A 27,883-nucleotide genomic window follows, 5' to 3' on the forward strand; every position below is an offset into this window, starting at 1 on the left:
ACTACACACCATGAGCATCTTGCACAACAGATTACCACTACACCTAGTCACTACACACCGTGAATATCCTGCACAACAGATTACCACTACACACCGTGAGCATCCTGTACAACAAAGTACCACTACACCTAGTCACTACACACTGTGAATATCCTGCACAACAGATTACCACTACACACCGTGAGCATCCTGTACAACAAAGTACCACTACACCTAGTCACTACACACGAGTGTCCTGCACACAGAGTACCACTACACCTAATCACTACATGCCGTGAGCATCCTGCACAACAGAGTACCACTACATGTAGTCAATATACACTGTAAGCATCCTGCACAACAGAGTGCTACTACACCTAGTCACTACATGCCATGAGCATCCTGCACAACAGAGTACTACTACACTTAGTCACTACACGCCATGAGCATCCTGCACAACAGAGTACCACTACACCTAATCACTACACACCGTGAGCATCCTGCACAACAGAGTACCACTACACCTAATCACTACACCGTGAGCATCCTGCACAACAGAGTACCACTACACCTAGCAACTACACGCCTTGAGCGTCCTGCACAGAGTACCACTATGCTTAGTCACTATACGCCGTCAACTACACCTAGTCACTATACACCCTGAACATCCTGCACAACAGAGTACCATTACACCTAGTCACTACACACCATGAGCATCCTGCACAAGAGTACCACTACACCTACTCACTACACACCATGAGCATCCTGCACAACAGAATACCACTACACCTATCCACTACATGCTTTGAGCATCCTGCACAGTGTACCACTACATGCCTTGAGCGTCCTGCACAGAGTACCACTACACTTAGTTACTATACGCCGTGAATGTCCTACAGAATACCACTACACCTAATCACTCACTACACACCGTGAGCATCCTGCACAACAGAGTACCACTACACCTAATCACTACACACCGTGAGCATCCTCTGCACAACAGAGTACCACTATACCTAGTCACTACACACCATGAGCATCCTGCACAACAGAGTACCACTACACCTAGTCACTACACACCGTGAGCATCCTGCACAACAGATTACCACTATACCTAGCTACTACATACCGTGAGTGTCCTGCATAACAGAATACCACTGCACCTAATCACTACACACCATGAGCATCCTGCACAACAGAGTACCACTGCACCTAGTCACTACACACCATGAACGTCCTACAGAGTACCATTACACTTAGTCACTACACACCGTGAGCATCCTGCACAACAGAGTACCACTACACCTAATCACTACACACCATGAGCATCCTGCACAACAGAATACCACTACATGTAGTCACTACACACCGTGAGCATCCTGCACTAGAGTACCACTACACCTAGTCACTATATACCATGAGCATCCTGCACAACAGAGTACCACTACACCTAGTCACCACACACTGTGGGTGTTATGCACACAGAGTACCACTACATCTATAACTACATGCTGAGTACCGCTGTACTTAGTCACTACATGCTGTTGGTGTTCTGCACAATAAAGTACCACTACATTGGGCCTGAACCATGAGAAACTGAATGCTGTGGATCTCCAGAACCTCCCCACACCCAGCCCAGGTAATGTTCTTGTCTTCTAGTGGCATGGGTCCAGTACTTGTATGGAGCCAGGCCACAGTGCTCCTGGGGACATGACTTACCCGTAAATCACTTCATCGTCGGAGTCATTCAGCATAGAAAATGCAGGATTATCCTTCAGCTGAGACTCTGAAACCAACAGAAGCCTTTCTAACATTTTTTAGCCAAGACAGAAGCCCAGAAACTATGTGTTTGTCTGTGTGCACCTGAACAGGTCACCTCATGCATCTACCTGGGCACTGTGCACACCGGGAGAGATGCCTGTAGGAATCAGCAGGGAACCACAGCGAAGGCCCCATAGCAGCAAGACACAACTGGGGCCCCCAGAGGCCTGGCTCACCCTGGCTCTCTGTAATGAGGCTGTTCCTTTGTCACAGGTGCGCAGGAGGAGGAAGGCTGAGCGCTGTTTTCTGTCAGACACACTTGGTCCCTCACTCCCATTCCTCCTGTGAGGCTCTTATTCTGGAGGGGCTCTGTTTTTTACAGTTTGGGCTCCCCTTTGCATGGTTATGACATTTTATTTCATATGACTGGTGGGCATGATGCTTGTGCTAGGACCCACTAACCAAACAAACTTGGTTATCACATGCTAAATGCATTTTCCAGGTGTAGTACACCTGTGCTGTGATCAAGGCTCCACAGTCTTAGTTTAACTGGCTGGTGATCTCTGTGCCCAAAGAGAAGGCACCAAAAGCCAGTGCCTGGCATCTGTGGAGAACCGCTAGTGGGCTCTGAACCAACACAGGCTTCTGTTTCAGCTGCCTAGCCAGCAACCTAGAGCCCGGGTAACTTACCATACAGAGCATTCTTTGATGGAGAATACACAAAGGCCAAAGTGTAGAGATAAAAGTTCAGCAATCCATAGAAAGATAAGAACTCAGCTGGTGATGCCAGTCAAGGGAGGAATGAGGTCTTTGACACATCCACTCGTGCCTCTGCCTCCCCCCAACCACCAGCAGTCCTTTCTAGTGCTACCACAGAACCGCTAGAGTCCGCAGCCTGGACACCAGGATGCCAGAGTTCAAGCCCACTGCTGGAGGTTGCAGCAGCCTTCCAGGCTCACAGGAGATACAGGTGAACTGTGACCTTTCTTCTCAGTGGAAGTGGGCTGCCAAAAACACCTCACACCACACAGCAAAGGGAGAGGGGGCAGGAGGCTCATGAGTTGCAGGACAGCCTAGGTTATATAGCCAGACCCTGTCTCAAATAAATAAATAAACAACAACAAAACCCTGAAATAAACTCAAAGCAATCCTTCACCTCTGAGCTGCAAACCTCTGTGAGATCTGACAAAAGCGTGGTAAGCAATTCAGTCACAAAAATCTGAAAAATTGTGCAAGAGTTCTAGAGACATCGTGGCTCAAAATTCAAGGCATCCCGCATGAGGAGGGAAGAGGGCGGCAGCCCCTGAATGGGACAGGGAGCCTGGGAGGAGCAAGCTGCTGATTGGCCTTGAGTAGCATGAGGATGGAGGATACCCCTTCCTCTGTCCACAGACTCAACCTGCCACTTTGTCTGGGGAACATGAGGATGCTGCTGGGAGGGGGATGTGAATCAGCTCGATGCTCTGCCAGGGGAGCTGCAGCTCTGGACTGACCCTCGTGTCACTCAGCTGCACAGTCCTGCCCCACTGAAGGAAAGCAGTGCGGGGCGTGGGTGGGGGGTGCTCCGAGCATGGAAGTCCTGTCTGGCTCCAGGCTGTGCCCCACAGTGACTCAGCGCAGTGTGCTCCAGCTTCCTACCCTCGGAGTGGGCTGACAGAGCCGACCCTTCACAGAGCTGGCAGGAGGCCAGAAGCCAGGCCTAGAGTCCCTTTTTAGCACGGATAGAGTGATGAGGCCCCGAGGCTAGCAGAGCCCAGGTCACAGGAGCCGATCTGCGTCCTGTAGCATCCACACCTAAGGTGCTACCAGCGCCCCAAGCCCCTGCTGCCGGTGAGAAGGATATAGTTCTGGTAGTGAGTGGACAGTTCTGCTACAAAGTTGTCTTCTAAAACTTGTGCTCCAAACCTCAAATAAAGGATGACAATGCTGGAAAAAGAAGAGGGCAGAGACAGTTGTCAAAGTGCACAGTGGCATTATCGTCACCTCACTGTTGGCACTCTGTTAGTGCCTGGTCTAGCCACTCACACTTCTCTGAGACTGCTGTTCCAGGGCCCTCGTGCTGGGGGGAGGGCTGGCTCCCTGCCAGCTGGAGGATGGGGTGAGCCGACTTGAGGCATAAGCGCCATGGTGGCCCATCCGAGCCTGGTGCAAGTTTGGCATGTTCTCCTCCTTCCTCTCTTCCTGGTGCATACTTCAGAGGTCAGTCTCCAGAGGGGGGCACTGCTCAGTTGCACTCCCTCCTGGCCATAGCAGCCCACCCAGCAATGAAAGCCACTCCCTACTTACTCAGCCCCCACACCTGCCACCACACTCTCTGAAGAGCCCCTCTGCACCAGGACCCGCTTCCCATCCGTCCTGTGGGTCAGGCTCCCCCAGAAGCCCCAAGCTGCAAGATGACCTGGACCCCTCCTCCCTACAGACACCTCCCATGGCCATAGGACTGGCCAATAAAAATGAAAGGCAGCCCCCTTCTCCTCTGCATGAGCCCCAAGATGCATGGTACAGAGATTAGACCATGCTCCTCTGGTGGCCTGCGCAGCCCCTCCGCCCTCTTGCTGCTGCCCCCCCTCCCCGTCCCCACCCCCATGGGCCTCTGCTGATGGAGCTCACGCCCACATCCACATCTCCTGTGCCTCCTCCTCAGAGCTGTTCCCGCCAGGCTGGCCCAGCCCTGCGGCCACTGCCTCCACTGTCCTGGGCATGGCACCTTGCTCTCACTGGGGCACAGGGCTACTTGTTTACTTGGTTCCACTGTCCTCCATGGGCTGGGTGATGGGATGGGATGCTGTGTGTAGAAAGTATTAGTGTGTGAATGGGGCAGTTTGAGTGTGGGTGTGTTAGTATGGAAGGAGGCATGTGTGAGGTATTAGTGCAGATGAAGGGGGTATGGCTAGTATGTTCCTGTGTCATATGTAAGGGTGTGTGAGTGGGTGTTACTGTGAGGGTGTGTGTTAAGTGTGAGGATATGCCAATGTGTGTGAGGGTGTGTATTAGTGCGTATGTTGGTGTGCGATCTGTGTTGGGGGGGTGCGATGGTGTGAGGAGGTTGTGGTATCTGGTGTGGGTGAGGGGCTATGCTGGTGTGAGTAAAGGTGTGTTGGTGTGGGCTGGGGGCTGTGTGTGTGTGAGTGGGTATGGAAAAGGGCCAGAGGCTTCCCACACCCCAGAGAGAAGAGACTGATGGACACATTTAAACACACATGCGTGTTCTCCCGTGAACTCAGACACTGATTGAAATTCGGGTTCACTCTGAATTCATACTCAGAGTGTGAATCCTCGCTCTCAGTGAGGCTGTGGCCCCAGAGCCACCCTGCCAAACCTGGCCAAGGGCCAGGAGGCTGGGGGCCTGTGCTCCATCTAGGAAGAGGCCACATCTGCTCATCTGCCATCCACACAAGGAAAAGAGACACGCGATAATTAGATCTCCTCTCCATCTGGGGTTTGATTTTAGATGGAGACAAACTCAACAACTGGTTACCTGGGATGGAGTTAAATAACTCCCGCCTAGGGGCCTTGGTGAATAGCTCACTGCTCCCTCTCTGGCCTGCAGCTACCCACCATTTCCCCAACTTCCACTGCACTAAGTCACATACAGGCGCTGGTCCTCAGAACACCAAAAGGTCCGGTGAACCTCGTGCCACCTGGCATGCCCTAATTCTCTGGTGCTCATGACAAGTACCAGAGCAACGCAGACGAGGGCTTGGCACACAACACAAGCCCGCATCCTCTGGGCACCCTTCATACTCAGCTGCCCCATCTTGGGGCTCAGGATCTGTGATTGGAGGAATGGGGCCAAAGTTACCCTAAATGAGCTCCACACAAGAGTGACTGGATACTCAGGACAGTGACAATGCAGTGTTACTAGGTTCTAGAAATAAAATCTTACCTAATGACAAGCACTACAAAGGTCAACGCAGTCAAAAACTTTAACCTGAGATCTGAAAAAAAAAGTACCTCTGTGAGCAAATTTCCTTCTCATCTCAGATCTTAAGAACAAAAGCAAGCCCTCCCTTAGGACTCTTGGCTCTGCTTGACCCCAGGGTCAAGCTGCTCAGCCAGCAGCTTGTCTTGACTAAGGATGAGCATGCGGCCCCAGAAGGCCCCAGGCAGTGTTCACTGCTGGGCAGGAGCTGGACCTCTGGCTTCCACACAACGGCTCCCTCTCAAGGGCCAATCACCACGGGGCCTCCTGCGGCTCCCTGAAGAGCCCTGGCTTGGGAGAATCCAGCTACCACCCGTGGGGTTCCTGCAGGACACTCACCCACATAAGGCATGTGCCGGAGCTCAGAACATGCCCGCACTATCAAGAACAAGAGGTATAAGATGTACACAGCTGCCACCACCATGAAGAAGACCTTCATGCCCTGGAATCAACAAGATGGATACTTGGGTAAGGGCAGGCCTTGGGGTCATCTCCTCTAGTACCCCCAGAGGGAGCTCCCCCGCTAAGACTAGAAGGGACTACAGACAGAACCAGGAGGGGCTCCCCGAGCACAGGCTGCCCACCCAAGGGTATTGCCAGCCCAGTGGACCAATGAGGCGATCCTCCTCAGCACTGTGCCCACTGCTGGCCACTCAGGGCCTGGGGCCAGGATGTTGAGCACCTGGAGGTGGCCAAAGCTTCTCTCTCCCTGGCTGGGGCCCAGGCCCTGCCCCAACAGTGAAGAAGAGGCCTGTGCCTAACAGTCCCCACGTGGGGCTGAGCTATGCAGTGCTAGGCAAGTCTCAGTTGCCCCGGACCTGGCTTCCATCTGCAAGAAGAGGGTGTGCGAAGGACGCCACAGGTTCACAGACAGCACTGCTACAAGCTGACGCAGGAAAGCCACCTCTAAGGGCAATGGCCAGCAGCCCTGGCCGAGGCCAGTCCCCTGCAAGGTTGAGTGCTCTCCGTGCTGAGCCCTCCCTCGGTCCTACCCTGACCTAGGTGTGCCTCCACTTCTCTTCTCTCTTCCTGTACCAGAATCCCTCTCCTTCTCTGTCCCAGCACTTCCACCAAAAAGTATGTGTCTTGACTGGTAGTCAAGACACAGTTTTTGTGTGCATGCATATGTGTGTACTAGTCATGAGTTTTCATGCTCAAGGCTAATGCTCTGTCATTTGAGTCACAATTTCACCTCCAGCATTTTGCTGGTTAATGAGAAATGTGAGTCTCACAGACTTTCCTGCCCAGGCTGACTTTGAACTGCAATCTTCAGACTTCAGCCACCTGAGTAGCTAGGATTACAGGCATGAGCCACTGGTGCCAGGCAAGACAGTTTTAAAACTTTATTTATTTTTATTTTTTGTGTAGTTGTGGGGCTTGAACTCCGGGCCTGGGTGCTGTCCCTCAACTCTTTAGCTCAAGGCTAGCACTCTACCACTTGAGACACAGAGCCACTTCTGGCTTTTTTTCTGTTTATGTGGTACTGAGGAATCGAACTTAGGACCTCATGCGTGCAAGGCAAGCACTCTACCACTGAGCCATCTTCCCAGCCCTAAAACTTTATTTTTTGTATTGCTCAAAACACTTTCCCCAAATTTTCTACCTTTGAATTCTCTGTACTTCTGCTCAAATAGACATTTAGCAAAACCATATCAACAGCACAATTTAAGTTACAAAATTCAGTCATTTCATAAAATGGAACCTAAAAAAAATTCTCAGGCTTCATTAACAGTTCTTACCTGAAAATTTCCGGTGTCAACTCGGTACTGGTACATGGGGTCATGTAATTCATTAGCTCTTTAAAAAGATGTTTAAAACACAAATTAATTAATTACAAGCTTTACATTTTACACTTTTCTCACCCCACATTTTAATAGTACTTGCTACCAACAATGAAAGATTTTAAAAAAGCAAGTAAATCAGGCCAGAGAGACAAAGGATGTATGTTCTCCCTTATATGTGGAGGTACATTTAGCTTATAAATGCATCTGTAAATACATTAGATGGTATGCGAATGTATACAAATGTATTAACTGAAATATAGCAGATTCAAGGGAGAATTCAAACAATGTAATTTCTTAGAAAGACAAAATCAAAGATTAACAAAACACCAGGAAGTGGGTACTCAAAAGGGGCAGGGTGGGGTCAAGGGGAATGGGGTTGGCGAATGAAATGGAGAAGAGGGAGAGAACACAGTCAAGAGTCCCAAAAATCCCACATATATCCTACAAAATTCCAAAGAGGAAGGGAAGGGGTAGGGAAGGGAGGGATGGGTAAGAATGTTGATAGGGGTGACATTAATTAAGATAATATTAAAATAAAAATAAAAAATATATTAATATTAAAAGAAAAAAAGTCCTAAAAAAAGGGCAATTATAAATTTCACATTTCACACCCAATACTAATCTTCCCTATTCTTTATCAGCATTGTAGAACTTCAGTGCTTTTTTTTCTTAGAAAAATCCCAATCACCATTCTTTTAAGAGTTTTGATTAGTTTATATTATATATACTTCGGGAGAGGGGGGGAAGAAGGAAGGGGAGATTTCATTGTCACATCTCCACATCCTTACACTGTAGTAAGAGTTGTTTTATTTTTATTGGCTTATATTATACATACTGCGGGGGGAGGGGGAGCAGGAAGGGGGATTTCATTGTCAAATCTCCACATCCCTATACTGTAGTTAGAGTTGTTCTGCTGGCACACCTGGGCACAGCTGAGCAGCCAGGAAGGCAGGGATGGGAGGTGAGGTAGAAGAGGGCCAGGTCCTATCAGCACGGGGCCACTGACAGATGAGGTATCCAGCCAGAAAGCACTCTACAGGAGTACCCCTAGGACAGGTCGCCTGGAGGCTGTGACACAGGCTCTATGGCAGTGCCCATTCTGATAAGAATAAACCTTGTTGCTCATGCTGAGGATCAGGAACCCAGGGGAACCAGATCTGCTGGACAGTCCTGGGCGTCAGCTGAACATCATCTCTCTACAGGAGAAATGAAAGTCCACGGTGGTGTTTTTCATGTGCCATCTTAAGACTAGGAAAGCACTGTGCTCTCTCCAAGCCACTCCAGCAAAACTGACTTCCTCAGTTCCAGTCACCTGACTTCCTGTAACACAGATACTTCCTTTCCTCCTGGAGGAGGTCACATACAGAGTGAGGTCTGGTCTGTCCACCCGTCATGCTTTGTAGGACTGTTTCACATGGAAAAGAAGTACTCACGTTTGCCATATTCCCAGTGTCACAGAAGCCAGCCACAGTAGTCCAACAATGAGGAATTTTGGCAAATAGAAAGTTAAACACTTTCTTTCTCCCTAAAAAGAAAAAAAAAGAAATACAGAAAACAAGTTCTTACAAAGCATTCACTCTAGCAGAGTCTATCAGATCAGAGATTCCAAACCACTGTTATCAAAGGTGCACTCTGCTGGTCCAGTGTGAGGCCGAGGAAGGCTTGAAGGCTACGCTCACTTAGACTGCCGTCAGGATTCAGAGTCCAGGGAGGACCTTCTACAGCTTACCTGGACTCGTATTCCATGGTATGCGCACAGCCAGAAGAGTAGCAAGGCACACAGAAACAAAGACTGGAAGAAGTCATCCAGCATCCCTGGGAACCAGCTGTTCACCAGAAAGGAGAGGGGGAAGAATGGGTCTGGAAGGCAAAAGACAGACATGATGAGAGCAGGGCTGCCAGCACCCAGCACAGAGCCCCACACTCCCACGCGCTCTGAGCTCTCCAGGGAGAGGTAGCAAACCAAAGGCTGTTTTGTTTTCCAAATGCCCAAAAGCCACTGCACACACACTGCCCTGAGTCATCTCCTCACGCAAGAGGCAGCCTGGAAACTCTAAACATGGAGTTCAGGCAGCAAATGCCTTCTGGAGCAGAGACAGCCATGCCAGCACCTTCAGCCAAGTCCCAGGACTGCTGCGTCTGCAGCTCATCCAAGTTTTAACTACGGAAGCACTGCTGTTTGTTAAAGACCCAGGCATCTGCCACAACCTGTGTAACATGATGCCCACAGAGCAGGAACCTGCCACCACCCGCTTGTCCAGGGCTCCCATGGGCTCTTCCAGGCATCAGGCCAGACCACCTCTGGGATGCTGGCCAGTTTTAAAGCAGAGAGGGGAAAGTTTCAGAGAAAAGTGGCACCTACCATTGTATAGCAGCAGCAGTGGCAGGAGGACAGACATCCACTTCTGCTCAATGCCCCAGTCTCTCATGGAAAATTTGCGCAGGGAATGTGCAAACAGGCACTGCAAAGCAAACAGACCCAGACCCCTCACCTCCTGGACCCCAGCAGGGTCACTGGGTTCCATTAGTGGCTGGGCTAGATCTGCTGGGTTAAGTCCTGGCTGAACTAACTACTGGGGTCCTGGAGGTGGTCAGGACCGTGATGAGATGGGTGAGCGCTGCCTAGGGCCAGAGATAAGGTGGGGCCCAGCCGGCCATAAACCCTCTACAAGCACAATGACACCCATCCCTCTCACCTCCCCCTGGGCAGGCTGCTGTCAGGCCTGAGGGCAGATGGCACTCCCAGAACTCCTCAGGGTACAGGAACATCTGTGGACGCAGGAGGCCACGTGCTCCAGTGGACAGCTCTTACAGAGAGGGGGTACCGGCTTCCAAGGACAGTGCTGGTGCCAAAAGTCAGAGGCTGAGTTTATTCTCAAATTCTTCCCTGGTGAAGATGTGTGGGTCCTGGAAGAACCTCCTGAAGCTGTTTTCAAACTCTATACATGTACCATGTTTAGGCCTGAAATTTGGGGGATAGGTTGTTTTTCTATAAGCCAACACAAACCAATGGTTTTCTAGGCAGTCTGGCTCCCCTGCTTCTTGTCCACTTCCCTAGTCTAAGCTCTGTGCGAGGGTCAGGCCCAGTTCCTTCAGTTAGGAATGCCTCAGGGCCACAAGTACCAGACCTTGGGCCCCAGAAGGGTGCAGAAAAATCCCAGGCAGAAGACAGTCCTCAAGAAACAATGTGGACTTCCAACAGACCAGCCATGAATACTGGCAGCCCCATAACCGGTACGATTCCTAGAGGAACCCTGGGAGTCTCTGGGACCCCAGGCTCAGCATGGGACACCCAGCCCAGCTCCTGACCAATTCCAGGGCCGTGTCTTGCTTCCTGCCACACACCGCTCACATGCTCACTACATGCCACGCTTTCCTCCACTGGGGAGTCTCCCAATTAGCCAGGGTGCCTAGATGGCAGTACAGGAGCCATTACCACAAAGAGGAGACACATCTAAATGTCACGCCTTCTCCAGCAGCCTCAGGAGAGCCTCTGGAGAGGGCACAATCCCCCTTAGATGGTCCTTAGCCACTGAACACACCACACTCCCTTGGCATCCAATTTCTAAATCTCCTTCTTCACAGATGGGCTTTCCTGGCACCCTCTGTTTGTAGGGGCATTCCCCAAACCAATGCAATCTTCAGGTCCCAAACAAGCCTAAAGCTTGCATTTCCAAAACCATTTCTCTGCAGCCTATTTCTGAAGGGCCCAAACTCTGAGATTCCTAAACATAAAGACCCAAGAGAGTGCCGTTCCAGAGCAGGTCCCTCACACAGGGCAGAATCCCTTTCACACAGGTCAAATGGAGGTTTTATCGCACCACGATGACATTGTATTTAAAAGTTAGTGACCTGCCACACTACTCCTTACTGAAGGACTGTGCACCACTTTTTATACCACAGCATCTTGGCATACGCAGACTGTTTAGGGAAAAGGGATAGACCACTGGATGGCATGTCTCCATGTCTTAGTGTCTAGACAGATGGGGACACTCATAACTGCACACACTAGCTCTGCCCTGACTTGGCCTTGGGTGTGGGGTGCCAGGCCCTTGGTACTCACGGTGACGATGAAGGTGAGCACCACAAACACAAAGCGGAACCAGATCTCCAGCTTAGAAAAGGCAGGGTCATAGGTCTTCCACTGAAACGATAGGTGGAGGATGATGAAAGATGTGCAGATGAAAGGAAGTCACCAGATGACTGGTAATGGTCCTGTCTAGATGTGAGGCTAGAGGAGCTTGAAAGGCTTTCCCTTGTACTAGCCCACAGGTCGCCAAATTCTATCACAGGGGCACTAGTGGCTCATGCCTGTAATTCTGGCTGTTCAAGAGGCTGAGATCTGAACAATCAAAGTTTGAAGCCAACCCGAGTAGAAGAGTCCTCTAGACTCCATCTCCCAAATAATGAGCAAAACATAGGGCTAGAAGTATGAGTCAAGTGGTAGAGTACCAGCCTCGCAAGTGACTACAGTGTGCGTGAGGACCTGTGGTCGAGTCCTGACACTGTCAAAATAAATAAATAAACAAGCAAAACAACAGAGATGTACTGCCAATAACTGAAAAGAGTCAGGTAAATTATTCTATAATCACAGCAAGAGCACTTGGATTTTAAGTCTCTTCATTAGTGAAAAGCCGACTTCTCATTAAAAGAAATAATGTGTGTGTATTTAGTACTGGGGTTTGAACTTAGGGCCTCAATGCAGGCTAGGCAAGCAATGAACTACATCTTCAGCCCCCCCCCTTTTTTTTTTTATTGTTTTTGATGTTTATAGACCATTGTTTCAATTAATTCTGTATAATGCAACTCCAGGCTACTACTTTCTCCCAAAGTTGACACCACAGCTAAAGTTTCTAAAAATTCACGTGTGTACATATATATATATACCAATAATAGCGGTACATTATGTGCCAATAGCAGCGACAGTTCTTCCAGCTACTGAAGCCATCTGTGCAAAGTTATAAACCAGGTAACAGACATTTTACACTTACTGAATGTTGTTTTGGGATGTGGCCTTGCTAAGTTTGGCCTTGAACTTGTGATCCACCTGCCTTGTAGCCTCCTAAGTAGCTGGAATCACCAATGCATACAACCATGCCCAGCAAAGTAAATATATTTTATAAAATGCAAAAGTATAAATTACATTTTCTTTAAAAACATATAGAGCTGGTCAGATCTCAGGAGGCTGAGATCTGAAGATCACAGTTAAAAGTCAGCCTGGGCAGGAAAGTCCATATGCTTATCTCCAATAAACCACCAGGAAAAAGTGGCACTATAGCTCAAGTGATAGCCTTGAGCTGAAGAGCTAAGGGACAGCGCTCAAGCCCTGAGTTCAAGGCCCATGACCGACCCAAAAAAAAAAAAAAAAAGCGGTAAGAAGAGCAATGCTCAAGTGGCAGAGCAAAAAAGCTAAGGGACCATACACAGCCCCAGTACTGGCATAAAAAATATAGAGTACGCAAGAAGACTAGTAGAGGTGTGGATGAGGACGGAGATGCCAATGAGTTTGCTGCTGTGCGTGCGGAGCAGCAGGAGCAATGGATTAAAACACCACTAGACTATGAAGACACAGCTGGAAACCACCAAGAACAGAGGCGAGGGCAACAAAGCCAGGCAGAGCCTCAGGACGCAGGGGAACACCCCAAGTGGACGCAGGGGAACACCCCAAGTGGATGCAGGGGAACACCCCAAGTGGCCTCACAAATGTGCTCAGTCCCTGAATTTGAGGAGGGGAGAAGAGGACAGAAAAAGTATTCTAAGAAATGGCCAAATTCTTTCCAAAATTTAATGAAAAAACCCAGGAACCTCAATGAACTCCAAGCACAAAGAACATGGAGAAGTACACAAATCAAATCTGTCAAAAAAGTAACCAAGGAAAATGTTAGAAGGTGTGAAGAGAGAACAATGGTTCAGAGGGCAAAGACAGGAACAAAGATAAGGATGACAGGTTTTTTTGTTTTCTCTGTCAGAAAGATGCAAGCCAAAAGGCGGTGGTCAACATTTAAGTACTATGAGTTTAAACCATGATGCAACTCTTGGGAGACTGAAAAGCTTGACAGACTGAAAGCCTGACTCTGCTGATTATGGACAGGATGGCTCACAGCACCACTGGTAGGGATGTAGGATATGGTGTAAACTGCCAGCTTCTTCACCATACACCCAACCACCCTGCGACTCATGCTGACCCAAGGCCAGTAAGAATGATGCCCATACCAAGACCTAGTCACAAATGTCCACAGGGCTTCTATGTAAAAACCCCAAACTGGAAACAACCAAATACCCATCACAGACAAATGAAAATCAACAGTACTATATCCACATGATGGAATATTAGTCAGGAACAAAAAAGGAATGGACTAAGGATATACTCAACCTTATCAATCAGCCTCAAAAGAATTTCACTGAAAGAATCTCAACATATTTAATAAGTATGTATTATTGTGTTACTCCATTAGTTAAAGTTCTAAAAAAAGCAAACGAATCTGCAATGAACTAGTATAGTGGTGGCCTGGGGACGAGAAGGGACAGAGGAAGTGGAGAAAAGATGTCCGGGGCTGACAGGAGTGCTCCGCATGTTGATTATGAAACCAGTTCCCCAGCTCTGATGTCATATGAAATGGGTCACATCTAATATTTTAAGTATGTGTACTTCCCCCTGTGATCAGAATACTTCAATAAAGTTGCCAGACAAAGTTGCTTACAAAGGGCTTAGCAGGAAGTGAATTGTGAAGTCAGAACCTCAGCTCCATACCCCAGCCCTATAATCCCAAAATCTCACTAAGTCTCAGTTTCTCTCTACAAAGGGGGGATGCTGTTACCAACTTCACAGAACTACAATGACATCTGAATGGCACAAAATAAATAAACGAGTAAGTCTAAAATGTTAACTATCATGATTGCCGTTTATAAGCCTAACAGCAATTGTGAAGGACCGTGTCCTTCACAGATGATCATGGTGACATAGGGAAGAGACGGGGAAGTGGGGGGGCCAGGAGTGTCTACCTCAATGACTTGGCTAATGAGAAGAACAGGAAACACAGGATACTGATGATGTAGTATGACTGTAAGCCCAGGAGGGGGCAGTGCTGAGGTAAGCACAATACTCATAGCAAACACCATGTGCATGTCTTAGTAGACTAGCCTTAATCTAAGGCACAATCTGGAAGAGAAGGAGGGAACCAGGAACGTGGACTGCTTTAGTCTCACCCCTAGTCCAAGATCATGGCTGAGAAAAAGAGAGGAGACGAGGCATTTGGAGCTGGCTGGTGTCACTCAGGTTCATCCCTGAGTGCACTTCATTAGGGGAGAATGCCCAGAATGCTGGTGTGCGGAGAAGGTGCTGCAGACACTCAGGAGAAATGGCAGGCAGAAATCAGGTGCTGTGTGTTGTGTCAGAAGCAGTGCTGTGCAAGGTAGCGCTGCTTTAACCCCAGGAGGGAGCGAGCATCCCCTCCCCCCTCCCAGTGAGGCAGCACCCATCCTTCCTCACTGCCCCCTACCAATCACAGCTCAAAAATATCATATGGAAAATTCCAGCAACAAACAACTCACAAGTTTTAGTTCATGCACTATTCTCACACTGTCTACTCTTTCCTGCCCAGGGCATGAACCATCCCTTTACCCGTGAGTCCACACTATTGTATGTGTGTGTTTACATACAAGTATCACTTATCATATATATATAAAACGTATCACATATACTATGTTGTGGATACGCTATATACTATATGGTATGATATATAATATACACATATGAAACAACCCAAACACCTGACACTGGTGAGTGGATAAACCAAATGTGACCTGTCCATCCAATGAACTATTACTCAACAAAATAAACAGATAAAGAGTGATCTGCTAACCATCAACAAGGTAGAAGAACCTTGCAAACATCATGCTAAGTGAAAACAGTCAGTCACAAAAGACCACATTACATAATTCCATTTCCATGAAATGTCCTGAACCGCCAAGTCCAGAGATGCAGAGAGTAGATGATGGGCAGGGACTGTGAGGAGGAAAGTGGGAAGTGACAGCTGAAGGTTTCTTCTGAGAGATGACTGCTCTGAATTAAGGCCAAGGTGCTGGTTACACAATGGTGAGCATACTAGAAGTCACTGAACTGCACAGGTTAGCAGGCAGGTTTCATGACACATGATTATCAATGAAGTGCTTTTTGGGGGGTCAGTCGTGGAGCTTGAACTCTGGGCACTGTCCCTCAACTCTTCAGCTCAAGGCTAGTATTGCTCTACCACTTGAGACATAGCGCCACTTCTGGTTTTCTGGTGGTTAATGGGAGATAAGTTTCATGGACTTTCCTGCCCAGTCTGGCTTTGAACCAGGATCCTCAGATCTCAGCCTCCTGAGTAGCTAGGATTACTGGTGCCCAGCCAGTGAAGTGTTTTTAAATATCTATTATTAATTTCATTACTCTGACATAAAAAACTGAGGCTCAACAGTCAAACCAATATAAACTGATGGAGCCAGGCTCTGTCCAACCCAAGTCACCCCACCAGTGGTACGGGCTTAGAAGGAGTGGAAGGATAGTGAACAGACTTCAAGTGGACAAGGGATTGCTCTATTATAAATGTGAGGGCGCCTAAGATTTCTCCCATTTCTATGCTGTCTTATATACTTTTCTTAGTTCCACATACTGAGGAAACTGTGGTTTTACTGTGATAAATAACCTTGCTAAAGGCCATGGTATGTTTCTATCACTCAACAAAGGAACCATGGGACCAGGGAGGGGCACAGGACAGTACTCACTGTAAAGTTCATCTCCTTGATGGGAAGCTTCAGGCGCTCGAACCCCACGGACACCGTATATTGTGTGTAATTCAAGTAGCCCAGGTGAGCCACAATAATCTCTGTGCATTTCTGCAAACACAAGGAAGAGCCATGTCTTTCTTCAAAGCATGACAGAAGACCTCCCACACGTAAGAGACACATTTGGACAACAGCAGCAGAATTTGTCATCTCCAGGGAGCTTGCCAAAAGTCCATAAAAATCAGATGCCAAATAAAAGGTTCCTAGAAAGTACCAAATGGGTATTTTTGGAACTACAATATATGACTTAAAGTAATTAAAACTGTCCTGCTCTGGATGAGTGAAAATGATATAGTACCTACATAAAAAAAGACAGCCAGGCAACAAGACAGACCTGCCATTTCTACAAACATAGTAACTGCAGGTTACAACGCAGGAGAATGGATGGTGTGACCTGACTTGTCCTCCTGGGTCCATACTTGCAACTGTCATAACTATACTCACAGCGGGACCACACTTTATCAGTGTTCAACCACCATTCCCTCTGCAGAGCGGCTACCCCACCCGGCATCAAAACTAAGTGGCCTCAAGGTATCCCAGGCTGTGAATGCTGAAAGGTCTGCTAGTTGTCTCGTTCTGTTCTGCAGAATCAGGAAGCTTATTGTCTCCCATCTCCTCTATGTGGCTGTCCTCTTCAGAAGTGGTGAGAGTAAGGCCCACTCTGGGGTGTGGCTCTACAAGGGTCAGCCCCCAGGCAGCAGGTCAAAGATCTGGTCCAGCCCGGCCTCTCAGGCCAACATGCCCTGAATGTCACTCCATCATCCAAGCAGACACATGCTTCCTGTGCCACAACAGTCCAGCCACAGCCTAGAATCTCTGTGGCTTTCCGAGTGGCACCTATTCTTGCTGTGGCTCTGAACAGAACAATCAGTCCTCTAGTAGATCAGAAGATCCTCAAGACAGGGAAGAAAATGGACTTGGCTTTTACATAAGAAGCCTCAAAAACATGATTGGAGGAGGGATGAGGGTCTGCTTTCCCCTGGCACTGTTCATCTAAGGGACAGGAGGGAAAGCAGGGGGATGGTGCAGGGTCTAAAGAGGTATGAAGGCCCCAGGTCTCAGACATGAAGGTCAACTGGCCACCGGGTCTGCACCAGGCCCTCTGCACTAGGTGGGGCAGGACTGGCTGGAGCTCTCTGGCTATCACTCACTCCTTTCCCACCTCCAACATCAGCACAAGCCACCTGCTATAGTTTATCCCATCTGGCTGTGCTTTCTTTCCACCAGGGCAGCTCCACTCATCTGAGTTGGCCCCTGTCCTCTCGGCCTATGCGTGTCCACCATGTGCGTGTCCATCATGACTATGTCCCCTACCTGTCTGTCAGCAGCTGCAATCACCTGCAGCTAAGTCCTCAAGGGGCCAGGAGCAGAGGTTCAACATCAGTACACACACTGCCAGCCAGAGAAGTACTTCTCCCACAGCAAGAATCTGTCTCGGTGCCCCAGAGGAAGTTCTAATGAACCAATGTGACAGCTCAGGGTGTACACACTATTTATTACACTCAAAAACACCACAGCAAAACCACCTAAGGATTTGTGGGTCCCAAGCCTGTGCTGTAACTCTGCCTCAATACAGTGTATCTAGGAAAAAAGACCACAGCACCCTCACCTACAAGGGCAGACAACCCTGCTACCCAAGGCTGAGGTGTTTTCCATTACATCAACTAATAACAATAGTAATAATAATAATAATAATAATAATAATAATACTATGAAGGTGGTAAACCTATCTTTATAGAAAACCATAAAAGGTGTGGCTCAAGTAGCAGAGTACCTTTCTCACAAGTATAAGGCCTTACATTCAAACCCCAGTACTGCTCCTGCAAAAATTAATGCCAAGTTTTCTTACACCAGGCCAATGCTCCTTACAGGGCTAGGGAGAAAGTGGAGTGGAGTGGTGACATGGCATGAACTGAGGCAAAAGCCCAACCAAGAGCAGGAAGGAAGCACAGAGATGCTCTGAGGACCCTCTCACAGGGCAGCTCCGCCAGCCACCGGGTAGCCTGGCTCACGTGAAGCTGAGTTTTTAGCTGAGGTCACCGTCTTCCTGAGGACTTCCATTTTCCTTTTGGTGGCATATGAACTCAGGGACTTACACTTGCTACAGAGATGACTGACAACTTGAGCCACGCCCTCTTCCTTTTTTTTTTGCTTTAATTATTTTTTGGATAGGGTCTCTTGCTTTTCCCTATAGTCAGCCTCAGGCCTTGATTCACCTACCTGGCACCTCCCACGAAGCTTGGATTACAGGCATGATCTCCGTTTTTTGGCATTTTTTTTTTCACCCAAGTTAGCTTTGAACTATAATCCTTCCAATCCCTGTCTCCTGAATAGTTCTGATTACAGGTGTGAACCACCACATGCAGCCTAAAGTGAGTTTTAAAAATGAAAGTCTGTATAATGGGAGCACCACCACCCCACCAGGGCGAACCAGGACAACTAGTCACAGAAGCTATGGGAGAACTGTCATGGAGCAGCTGTGCGTCCTGCACCTCCTCTGAGCAGCAGCAGCAGCAGCCGCAGCAGCCGCCACCACAGGGTGTGAACTCAAGTGTGCATGGAGGTGAACGTGGCTGCCTCTTGCCTAGGGAATGGGAGAAGGCCCACTGCTGGACTGTGGACCTTTCTGTCACGTCTTCCCTTCTGCCACTCGGCAGAAGTGACCAAGCAGCCTTCACATGGGACGGAGGGCGTACGTGGATGTCTCACCCCCTCCCGGGAAAGTTAGGGAGGTGGAATCTCCCTTTGCAGACGAGGACAACCCATTCCAGAAACTTCAACTCATGTGGGTGACAGGAGGAAGGCAGGGTGGGGGCCAGTTACTTCTGGAGCCTTCTCTGATGCCAGTCTGTTAGTGAAGCCACTGCTGTCCCAGCTCTGCTGGAGAGAGCTGCACTGTGCACACAGCTCAACTGTCCAATGGCTAGGACTCTAAGGTTAGTCAACAGTGAGTGACTGGAGAAGGTGCCAGCCCGTGCACAGTCTTCCACCATGAGAAGCAGGCTGTTCTGCCCACTGTAGCTGCGAGGCAAGTGCATCATAGTCAGGCCAGGAGCTTCAGCACAAGGGCATACTTAGTATCTGTGCCATCCTGGGCAAGGGCTCCATATCACATGGGTTATTTCTAATACTAGGTCATCCTGTGGCTCCTGTGAGGAATCACTGAGCACGACATGGTGTAGATGTGACACTGGGCCTGGGAAAGGCAATGCACCATGCAGCTCTGCCATCCCAGGTCTAATCTCCCATCTAATGCACTGCTGTTCTTGATGCTTCCCAAGTGCCCTGTGTTACAGTCCTCAAGTGGCTCCTCTGTCACGGGGGAAAGTTCCCAGTCTCTAGACTCTGGGTGTGAATTTAAGCTCCCTGGCCACCAGAATTCTGTCCAACAGCCACACACTGCAGCCTGAAGTCCATACCCAAAAATTAGGCCCCTGGCCTGAGAGGTCTGGACATTTGGACTCCATCTCAGAAGGGTCAGGGCATTGGTCACCCAACAGAAACAACCCAGAGCCTCATGACAGAACCTGAACATGAGCAGTGGCAACCCTTCTCTGGGAGGCAGCACCCACCACGTCCGCCAACAGATACTTCAAGCTATAGGCTGCCTGTGTGCCCAAGTGTTGAGGGGCAAGTGTGCACTTGCATAGTCAGGGTCTGTGTCTGTGCATGTGCAGGAGCTGACAAAAACTTCTAAAGTTAGGAGAATTTCTTTAGGATCACTCCATTTTTCTTTCACTTTATTTATTTTTGGTGCTGTCCTAAGGCCTGAACTCAGGACCTGGATGCTATCCCTGAACTTCTGTGCTCAGAGTTAATACTACCATTTGAGCCATGGCTCCACTTCTGGTGTTTTGGAGAAAATTGGAAATAAGAGTCTCACAGACTTTCCTGCTCAGGCTGGCTTCAAACCACAATCTCAGATCCCTGTCTCCTGAGTAGCTAGGATTATAGTGTAAGCCCAACTATTTTTCTTACAGAACAACTTTTTGAAGGCTCTACCTTTTTTGAAGGAATCTGCTTCCTATGATGGAGAAATAGAGTGCATAGCACACTGTGACAGTATTTGTAACTGGTCAGAACACTCACCCCTCCTGCACCGCAGGTGAGAGTCCTTGTCCGATTGTGAACCTTGTTATGAACGTATGTTGTGGTTCCATCTTGAGCCACACCATTGACTTTCACGGTCATGGGAAAACTGGTCTGAATAGAAGTTTCTATGAAAGAAAAATTCAGGATCAGAGACCACCCCAGGCACCTCCCATGGGCAAAGATCCTGTGGCTGAACCTGGCCTCAGAGCCAGGAACACATGGGCCATGCACCTCCTGAGCTGTCTTACCTCCCCATGTTGGAAAAGCCCACCAGAAGCTTCTCCATTAGCGCCTATGCCCCACATTACTGATGGACCTATGTTAAAACCTACACTTCAGTGCTATTTAATTTTTTATTAAATTTTATATCAAACAAATAATTTCTATTTTTCTGATTACAATTTATTTTTCTAATTATATTCTAATTGTAAATGAAAAGTTCAAAAATATAAAGATGGCCCTAAACACAATCCTACAGGTAACTGTAATTAACATTTTTGTGTCTATTGTCCCATGACACTTTCCAAATATACAAATATATAATGACAGAATATTTATTTTTGGCAGTACTGGAATTTGAACTCAGGGCCTTGCTACCGCCTAGCAAGCATTCTACTACTTGAACCATAGTCCACTGACACTGTGTGTGTGGGGAGCAGGGGGGGAGGTGTCTGTGTTGTGACTAGAATTTGGAACTCAGGTACCTTGAACACTTTTTTCTTTTTTTTCTTTTCAGCTGATTCTGGGCCTTGAACTCTGAGCCCAGACATTGTCCCTCAGCTTCTTTTGCTCAAGGCTAGCACTCTACCACTTGAGCAACAGCACCACTTCTAGCTTTTTCTGTAGATTAGTTGGAGATAAGAGTCTCATGGACTTTCCTGGCTGAGCTGGCTTCAAATTGTAATCATCAGATCTCACACTCCTGAGTAGCTTGGCAGCCTTGAACTCTTCAAGCTTTTTCTGCTCAAGGCTAGTGTTCTACCACTATTTCCAGTTTCTTTGGTGATTAACTAGAAATAAAGAATCTCAAAGACTTCTGCTCAGACTGGCTTCAAACTGAGATCCTCAGATGTCTTCCTCCTGGGTAGCCAGGATTACAGAGCCTCTGGTACTCAGCAACTCAGTGTGGTTTTTTTTAATTTATTTTTTGCCTAGACTGGCCTTGGACCTCTACCTGCTGAGTAGCTGAAATTACATGAAAAATGGTGCCATTTTCCATGCTCAGAAGCTAACCATGATTCCTTAGACATTAGGGCAGGGTTTCTTAGGCCTCAACCATTAATGAATGATCTGGGTTAGGGAAGTGCTGTTGAGGCTATCCTATGTCTTGTAAGATGTTATGTGGCACCCCTGGCTGCTACTTGTAGAAGCCTCACCCTAGTGACAAGCAGGTGTCCCCGAGGAGTAGAGCTCCACTTCAGAGTATCAGCACACAACCCTCTGCAGCTTCTTAGCTCAGCTGGCCCTTCCTGCAAGAGGTGCTCCCTCACATTGTCAACTAAAGCGATGTGCTTCCTGCTACACTTAGCTTTTCAAGTCCTTGCTTCCTCTTAAATATGACAGCTTATACCAGAAAAATCATCCCCAAATTATCAGGCTGCTTACCTTTTGATTGTTCTAACTCAACCACACACGTCAGCCACAGCTGTTGATTATATGTAGACAGAGGCTTTGAACGTATTTGAATGGGCTCTAGCTGAAAAAGGAAAAAAAAATTCCATAATCCATGTAACCTTTTTATTGAGTCTACCAAATAGCTCCTAACTCATCTTTTACCTTTCCCTTTTAGTAGTTCAGTGTGAACGCACAGCTTCTCTCCCTTTTGTTCTGCTGGCTTTCTCAGCTGGCGTACTGCCATTTGAGCCATGACACCTACTCAGAAACGGAGCCTAGCAGCCTTTTCTGCTCTTGCTGGCCTCAAACCACAATCCTCTGGATCCTAGCCTCTTGAGAAACTAGGATTACAGGTATAAGCCACGTGTGCCTAGCTCCAAATAGCTCATCTTAACATAAAAAATTTACATTTAGCAAAAGAGACCTCAGCGTTGGCTCTGAAACAGAAGCACGTGAACTATTCTTTCCAGAAGAGAGGGCAAGCTTCCAGCTGCAATTCATTTCTTTTTTTTCTTTCTTTTTTTTTTGGTCGGTCATGGTGCTTGAACTCTGGGCCTGGGTGCTGTCCCTCAGCCCTTCAACTCAAGGCTAGCACTCTACCACTTGAGCCACAGCACCACTTCTGGCTTTTTCTGCTTATGTGGTGCTGAGAAACTGAACCCATGGCCTCATTCATGCAAGGCAAGCTCTCTACCACTGAGCCACCTTCCCAGCCCTGCAATTCATTTCTATCTATCCAAACTCTCAGCAGGCCATTGTCACCACTTAGGATGATAAACCTACTTAAGTGCCAAGAAAAAAGTTATCTTCAAGAAGGAAAGGGAAAAAGCAGAACAATGATGAGATGTGATGAGAATGATGATGAGACACTTCCATGTGTCCCAATACTTCGTTAGCCTCAGTAGGCCAGATCCCTTTGACATCTTTTATTTAGGGCTTTATTAGTCTTAAAGTCCCTGGAGAGAAAAAGGACTATGCTACCAATGATTCTTATGCCTTGTCTTCCAAAAGACGTGCTATTGGTGTCTCCTAGCAATGGGACGGTGAGGGTTGGTTACGGCAATCACCTGCAGTTGCAAAGAAAAGCACTACCTTTGATTCTGCATCTGAATGCTGGGTGAGGGACCACACGCATCCCAAAAAGCCACAGGAGGAATGAAATCTTCCAGAGAATAGGATACAGTCTCTTTGAAGGGAGGATGGTGTCTTGGCTGCAAGTCAGTTCAATTGTCCAAAAGAGATTTATACTGACAGACAGAAATGAAAAACCAACTACTGCTACTGTGGAGAAAAGCCACGTTGCAATCTCCAATTCAGACCACCAGCCCAAATGCTAAAGATAAAAGAAAGCTAAGAAAATGTGAAGACTAGCCAGAGAAGAGCGTCTTTCAAACTAGAGCAGCAAGGGCTGGGAGCTGGCCTAGTGGGACAGGCCTGCCCTGCCTGAGGGCACGTGCTGGGCACCACCAAAAACAGTAAGAAAGAGCTGCATGATTTAGGACAATTTTCTTCTTTTGTTCTTTTGGGGTAGTGGGGAGCAGAGAGAAGGGACCTGAGGTAGGCAGGCTGCACCCTATGATGCTGAGCTGCTGTCATGCAGGATGGCTGTACCCTGCGCATGGATAAGGACTGTGTTTGACCAAAAATCTGCAAAAATCTGTTTCCTCTAAAGATGGTAGAGAACCAGGCACTTAAAAGAAGGAAGAGATGTTCGTTTAAACAGAGCTCATGGGAGGAATGCCAACAATCAATAAAAAAGACTGTTGCTATTAGAAGATGACACCGAGACCAAGTCTGCACTTGGATAAATATGGGAAGAAAGGGTCAGATACCTAAATAATCATTGTTAGAACTCTCGTCTACTAGGACTTCTGCCTGGAAGGGGCCAGGATGAGTTCATTGTCCTTTGGAGCTGGACTGGGTTTCCCTAGGAAGTGACACCGGCATACTCCTGAGTACAAAAGTACTTAGGACCTTAGAAAAGGTAATTTCATCAGACAAGAACAGCTGCCTGCTGAGAGCCTCTGCAGAGCAAGCACAGTCTGCTGCCCAGCCCCTCCAAGCAGGACCACCTCTGCGGCTCCACAGTTCCTTCTGATAATACCACTTACACCCAAGCCTTACCTTTTTGCTATTGTTTTGTGAAAAATTAGCTGCAGAAGTCTGGATCACTTTGGGTCCTAAAGTCCAGCAAAGGAGAGAAGGGGAAAGTGCGTTACAACTCTAGTCACAACTTATTTTTTCCAAATGCCAATAAAAACTTATGCATTATACAAAGATTATCTTATTTATTACCTGGTCTTTCTTTAGAGAGTGTATGTATATAGGAAAAACACACAAACTCTTACTGTGCATCACAACTTCCTGACATGGGTCAAGGTAGAATCTTATACATACACACTGAGGCATGCATATGTGCACACACATGCTCTCTCTCACACACACATGCAGAACTGGGATTCTCACGGAAAACCTCTCATACTTTCAGTGAGGGCTCTCTATAGTGCATGGTCCTGAGGGAACATTTCTATATGGATATTCCTACATATTTTGTAAAGTGTAAAGCGAGGCATGGTGGAGCAGGCCTGGACTTGGGAGGCTGAAGCAGAAGAATTCCAAGTTCAAGCTCCATTCACTGTACCAAGACTTTCACGTGGCCCAGTTTCCCCTCTAATAGCAGACTAGATGGAAATGTTTGCACGAGTGGACATGATGTAATCCCTGCACTTGGGAGATAGAGACAAGAGGATCACAAACTCAAGGCCAGCCTGAGCATGACATTAAGCTTTAGACTAACCTGAACTACACAGAAGGATCAAGTCTTTAAAAACAAGCCGGGCGCTGGTGGCTCACGCATGTAAACCTAGCTCAGAAGGTTGAGAACTGAGGATCAAGTGCAAAGCCAGCCCAGGCAGGAAAGTCCATGAGATTCTTATCTCCAATTAACCACTAAAAACTGGAAGTGGCTCTGTGGCTCAAAAGTGGTAGAATGCTAGTCTTGTGTTTAAAAAGCTCATGGACCGTGCCCAGGTCCTAAATTCAAGCCCTACGACTGACCCCCCCACAAAAAAGTATTAAACAACAACAAAAATGGGGGGTGATGATAAAAAGGGTGACAGATGCATCATAATCATAAACTGATTTACTATACAACACCTTTGGACAACTACTTAAAGATAATAAAAATGTAATTTTTTACAAAGGAAGAAATGTTTGGGTGGCCGATGAAGGACAGATGATCAAGGTCACTAGCATAGCCAAACTGACCTCAGACCCCAGCTGCTGCCAGGGTCCTGCTCACTGCACACCCCCTCACCAAGAACCGAGCCGAAACTCCCTGACCACTCCAGCCCTGTGGCTCATGGAGAAGGCAGACTTCCTCTATCCTGGAGCCCTAAGTGGGAGGAAGGGGTGCCGCTGAGCTGGCTGAGAAGTCACACACCAGTGTGGCTGTATGTGGTAAAATGACCAAATGATCACAAACAGAACATTAAGCCAGGTGCAATGGCTCACAATGTAATTCCAGCTACTCAGGAAGTGGAGATTATAGAGACCTTATTTGAAAAATGAACTAAAGCAAAAATTAAAAAATGCCTTTCTAGCATGTGTGCAGCTCGGCGTTCCAAACCTCTTCTCACCTCTGATTCCAACGAGGACAGTCAGGCCAAAGCAGATGAAGAAGACGACAAACACGAGGACAAAGTGGCGTTTGGAGAGTGTGTAGAGCCGCATCGGGGCCAGCCTGAAGAGCAGAAACCGGGAGGGAATGAGGGACAGACGGAGACACCTGGGCCTGCATGCACCATGTCCTGCCTGAGGCCAGTCATGTCCCCGCAGCCCTCGCCTCAGAAATGGACCTGCTTCAAAACTGTGTGAGCACCCTTGACAATCCGCGGTGAGCTCTGCAGGGAGTGAACCATTCCTGTGTGTTCTGGGCTGGGCCCTGCCACTCCGTCCATACCCAGCCCTTGTGGCAACAGAAGATGCTATGCTCTATGCCCACCAGAGCCGTGTCACACCATGGTGGTGGTCCAACTTTTCTTCCCACCCTCACCTCCACTCACAGAGCCTGACTCAATCATGCTCAAGTGCACGACTGCAGATGCGCCTGAGCCCAGCACACAGAGCCCCTCCCCTGCCCAGCAGCCTGGGCCAGAGCAGCCCACTTGCCACAACACGCAGCAGCAGCAATGCTGAGGCCACACAGGCCCAGTACCCTCCCCTCAGAAGAATACACAGGCAAAGAATCCTGCCTGGCCAAGGCTTTGCAGCCCACATGCTGTACCTTCCCAAGCGAGCAAGGTGTCACAGACACACAAGTGAGGTCCGCACACAGCTGCGCCAGCGGCACCTGTGCCCTAAAGAGGTGCTCCCGCCTGAGGGAGGCGCTGGCCTCGCCTTGCTTGGCTGTAGGCCTCTGTAGCCCCAGCTCTTCCTGCTCTTGGGAGCCAGGGTGGCAGCAGGAATCTGACTCTCACACCCGGATGTGGGTGTGGCCCCACACCTCTGGAAAGGTTGTTGACTTCCTTTCCACGTGTGACTAGGACTGCAGCCACAGGGCGGAAGTCAGCAATGGGCTGGACAGACTAGGGACGAAGGTGAGGGCCAGAAGCCACCAAGGCTCTGACGTGGCTCTGCAGAGACACTGGGGCACACTCAGCCCAGTGGACCTTGAGACCCATGTCAGCAGGCCCATCAAATGACAGTCCCGCTGAAGCCTCCAGTGTCCTTGCACCCTGCTCCATGAGAAGGGACACTAGGGAGTGAGGGACTGGTCCCCAGGCAGATGAGGGCCCAGAGGGCTTTATGTGTCAGAGCTGGACACGGTCTCTGAGATGAGGCCACCTTCAGTTTACACCGAGGGGTTAGCGGAGGTTGAAAGGTGAAAGACCTGCCCAGGCATCACAGCCTTGCCCAGAGCAGCACTTGCTACACCCTGGAGGGAATTCTGGGAAGTAGGCCCTAGCCCCTTACTTCTCTTCTGGGAAAGTCCTGTGGAATACAACCTGGCAAGAGATAGGCCTCCCCTTTATCCCTTCTCTGAGACCAATGTACCCAGTCTATTACTCTCTTTGCACAATGTGTTTTAATCCATTTTTACTACTCTAAAGAAGGGCAGATTTCCAGGCAACTGCAAAGGACACTACCATGATGACAAAATGTATATGACGCTAAGTGTACTAGCATTGCACAGATGAGGGTGGCAGCTTTGACCAATGAGCCAGGTGACATGAGGTGCTGACACCAAAGGAGGCTGATAAGCAATGTGTATCCAAACCTTCGCTGTCTTTGCCATTCTCCTCTGAAAGTTAAGTTGAAGAAACTGCACTGAGCTAGTCATGAGTTTTTCCATTATATTATTCTCAGAGTGACCTGCCACCCCAAGCAGGTCTGTCGAGAGACAGAGCAGCTCCCCAAGCAGACACTAAGCAGGAAAAACAGGATATTACATTTCAAATGGTTTGTTTTTTTTGTTTTTGGGTCCGGTCATGGGGCCTGAACTCTGGGCCTGGGCGCTGTCCCTGAGCTCTCCAGCTCAAGGCTAGCACTCTACCACTTGAGCCACAGTGCCACTTCCGGCTTTTTTCTTTTTGCTTATGTGGTGCTGAGGAATTGAACCCAGGGCCTCAGGCATGCAAGGCAAGCACTCTACCACTGAGCCACCTTCCCAGCCCTCAAATTGTTTTTTAAAATACATTATTGACATCTTAGCATCAGAATTCTTAGCAGATAACAAGGGAGGCTGAATAAGGAGACATTTAAAAATGGATAAAGCCTGGTATGGCAGTGCATGCCTGTAATTCCAGTTGCTTAGGAGAAAAAAGGAAGATAGATCACAAGTTCCAGGCCAGCCCAGGCAAGTTACCACGGGACTCTATCTCAAAGATAAATTATGAACCAAAAGGCT

The 27,883-nt window shown here is 48.3% G+C and overlaps 1 protein-coding gene across 6 annotated transcripts in view; it reads right to left on the reverse strand.

Moving 5' to 3' along the window:
* Positions 1-27,883, reverse strand: part of Tmem181 (transmembrane protein 181) — a 48,713-nt gene that overhangs the window by 2,997 nt on the left and 17,833 nt on the right. For 4 of the 6 annotated variants that reach the window (XM_070010598.1, XM_070010601.1, XM_070010602.1 and 1 more), the window contains exons 2-16: positions 25,614-25,717; positions 24,100-24,155; positions 21,967-22,057; positions 20,359-20,486; positions 16,210-16,320; positions 11,510-11,590; positions 9,809-9,908; positions 9,176-9,306; positions 8,880-8,971; positions 7,402-7,459; positions 6,002-6,104; positions 5,627-5,678; positions 3,584-3,666; positions 2,431-2,520; positions 1,699-1,765 (exon numbers count right to left, since the gene is read on the reverse strand). In XM_070010598.1, coding sequence (XP_069866699.1) covers positions 1,699-1,765; positions 2,431-2,520; positions 3,584-3,666; positions 5,627-5,678; positions 6,002-6,104; positions 7,402-7,459; positions 8,880-8,971; positions 9,176-9,306; positions 9,809-9,908; positions 11,510-11,590; positions 16,210-16,320; positions 20,359-20,486; positions 21,967-22,057; positions 24,100-24,155; positions 25,614-25,717 — 1,347 coding nt within the window. The remainder of the gene's footprint in view (positions 1-1,698; positions 1,766-2,430; positions 2,521-3,583; positions 3,667-5,626; positions 5,679-6,001; positions 6,105-7,401; positions 7,460-8,879; positions 8,972-9,175; positions 9,307-9,808; positions 9,909-11,509; positions 11,591-16,209; positions 16,321-20,358; positions 20,487-21,966; positions 22,058-24,099; positions 24,156-25,613; positions 25,718-27,883) is intronic. The other 2 variants (XM_070010599.1, XM_070010604.1) reach the window with 1 other exon arrangement.

Source organism: Dipodomys merriami, unplaced genomic scaffold, assembly GCF_024711535.1.
Source record: "Dipodomys merriami isolate MVZ:Mamm:240054 unplaced genomic scaffold, mDipMer1.0.p SCAF_8, whole genome shotgun sequence".
NCBI lineage: Eukaryota > Metazoa > Chordata > Mammalia > Rodentia > Heteromyidae > Dipodomys > Dipodomys merriami.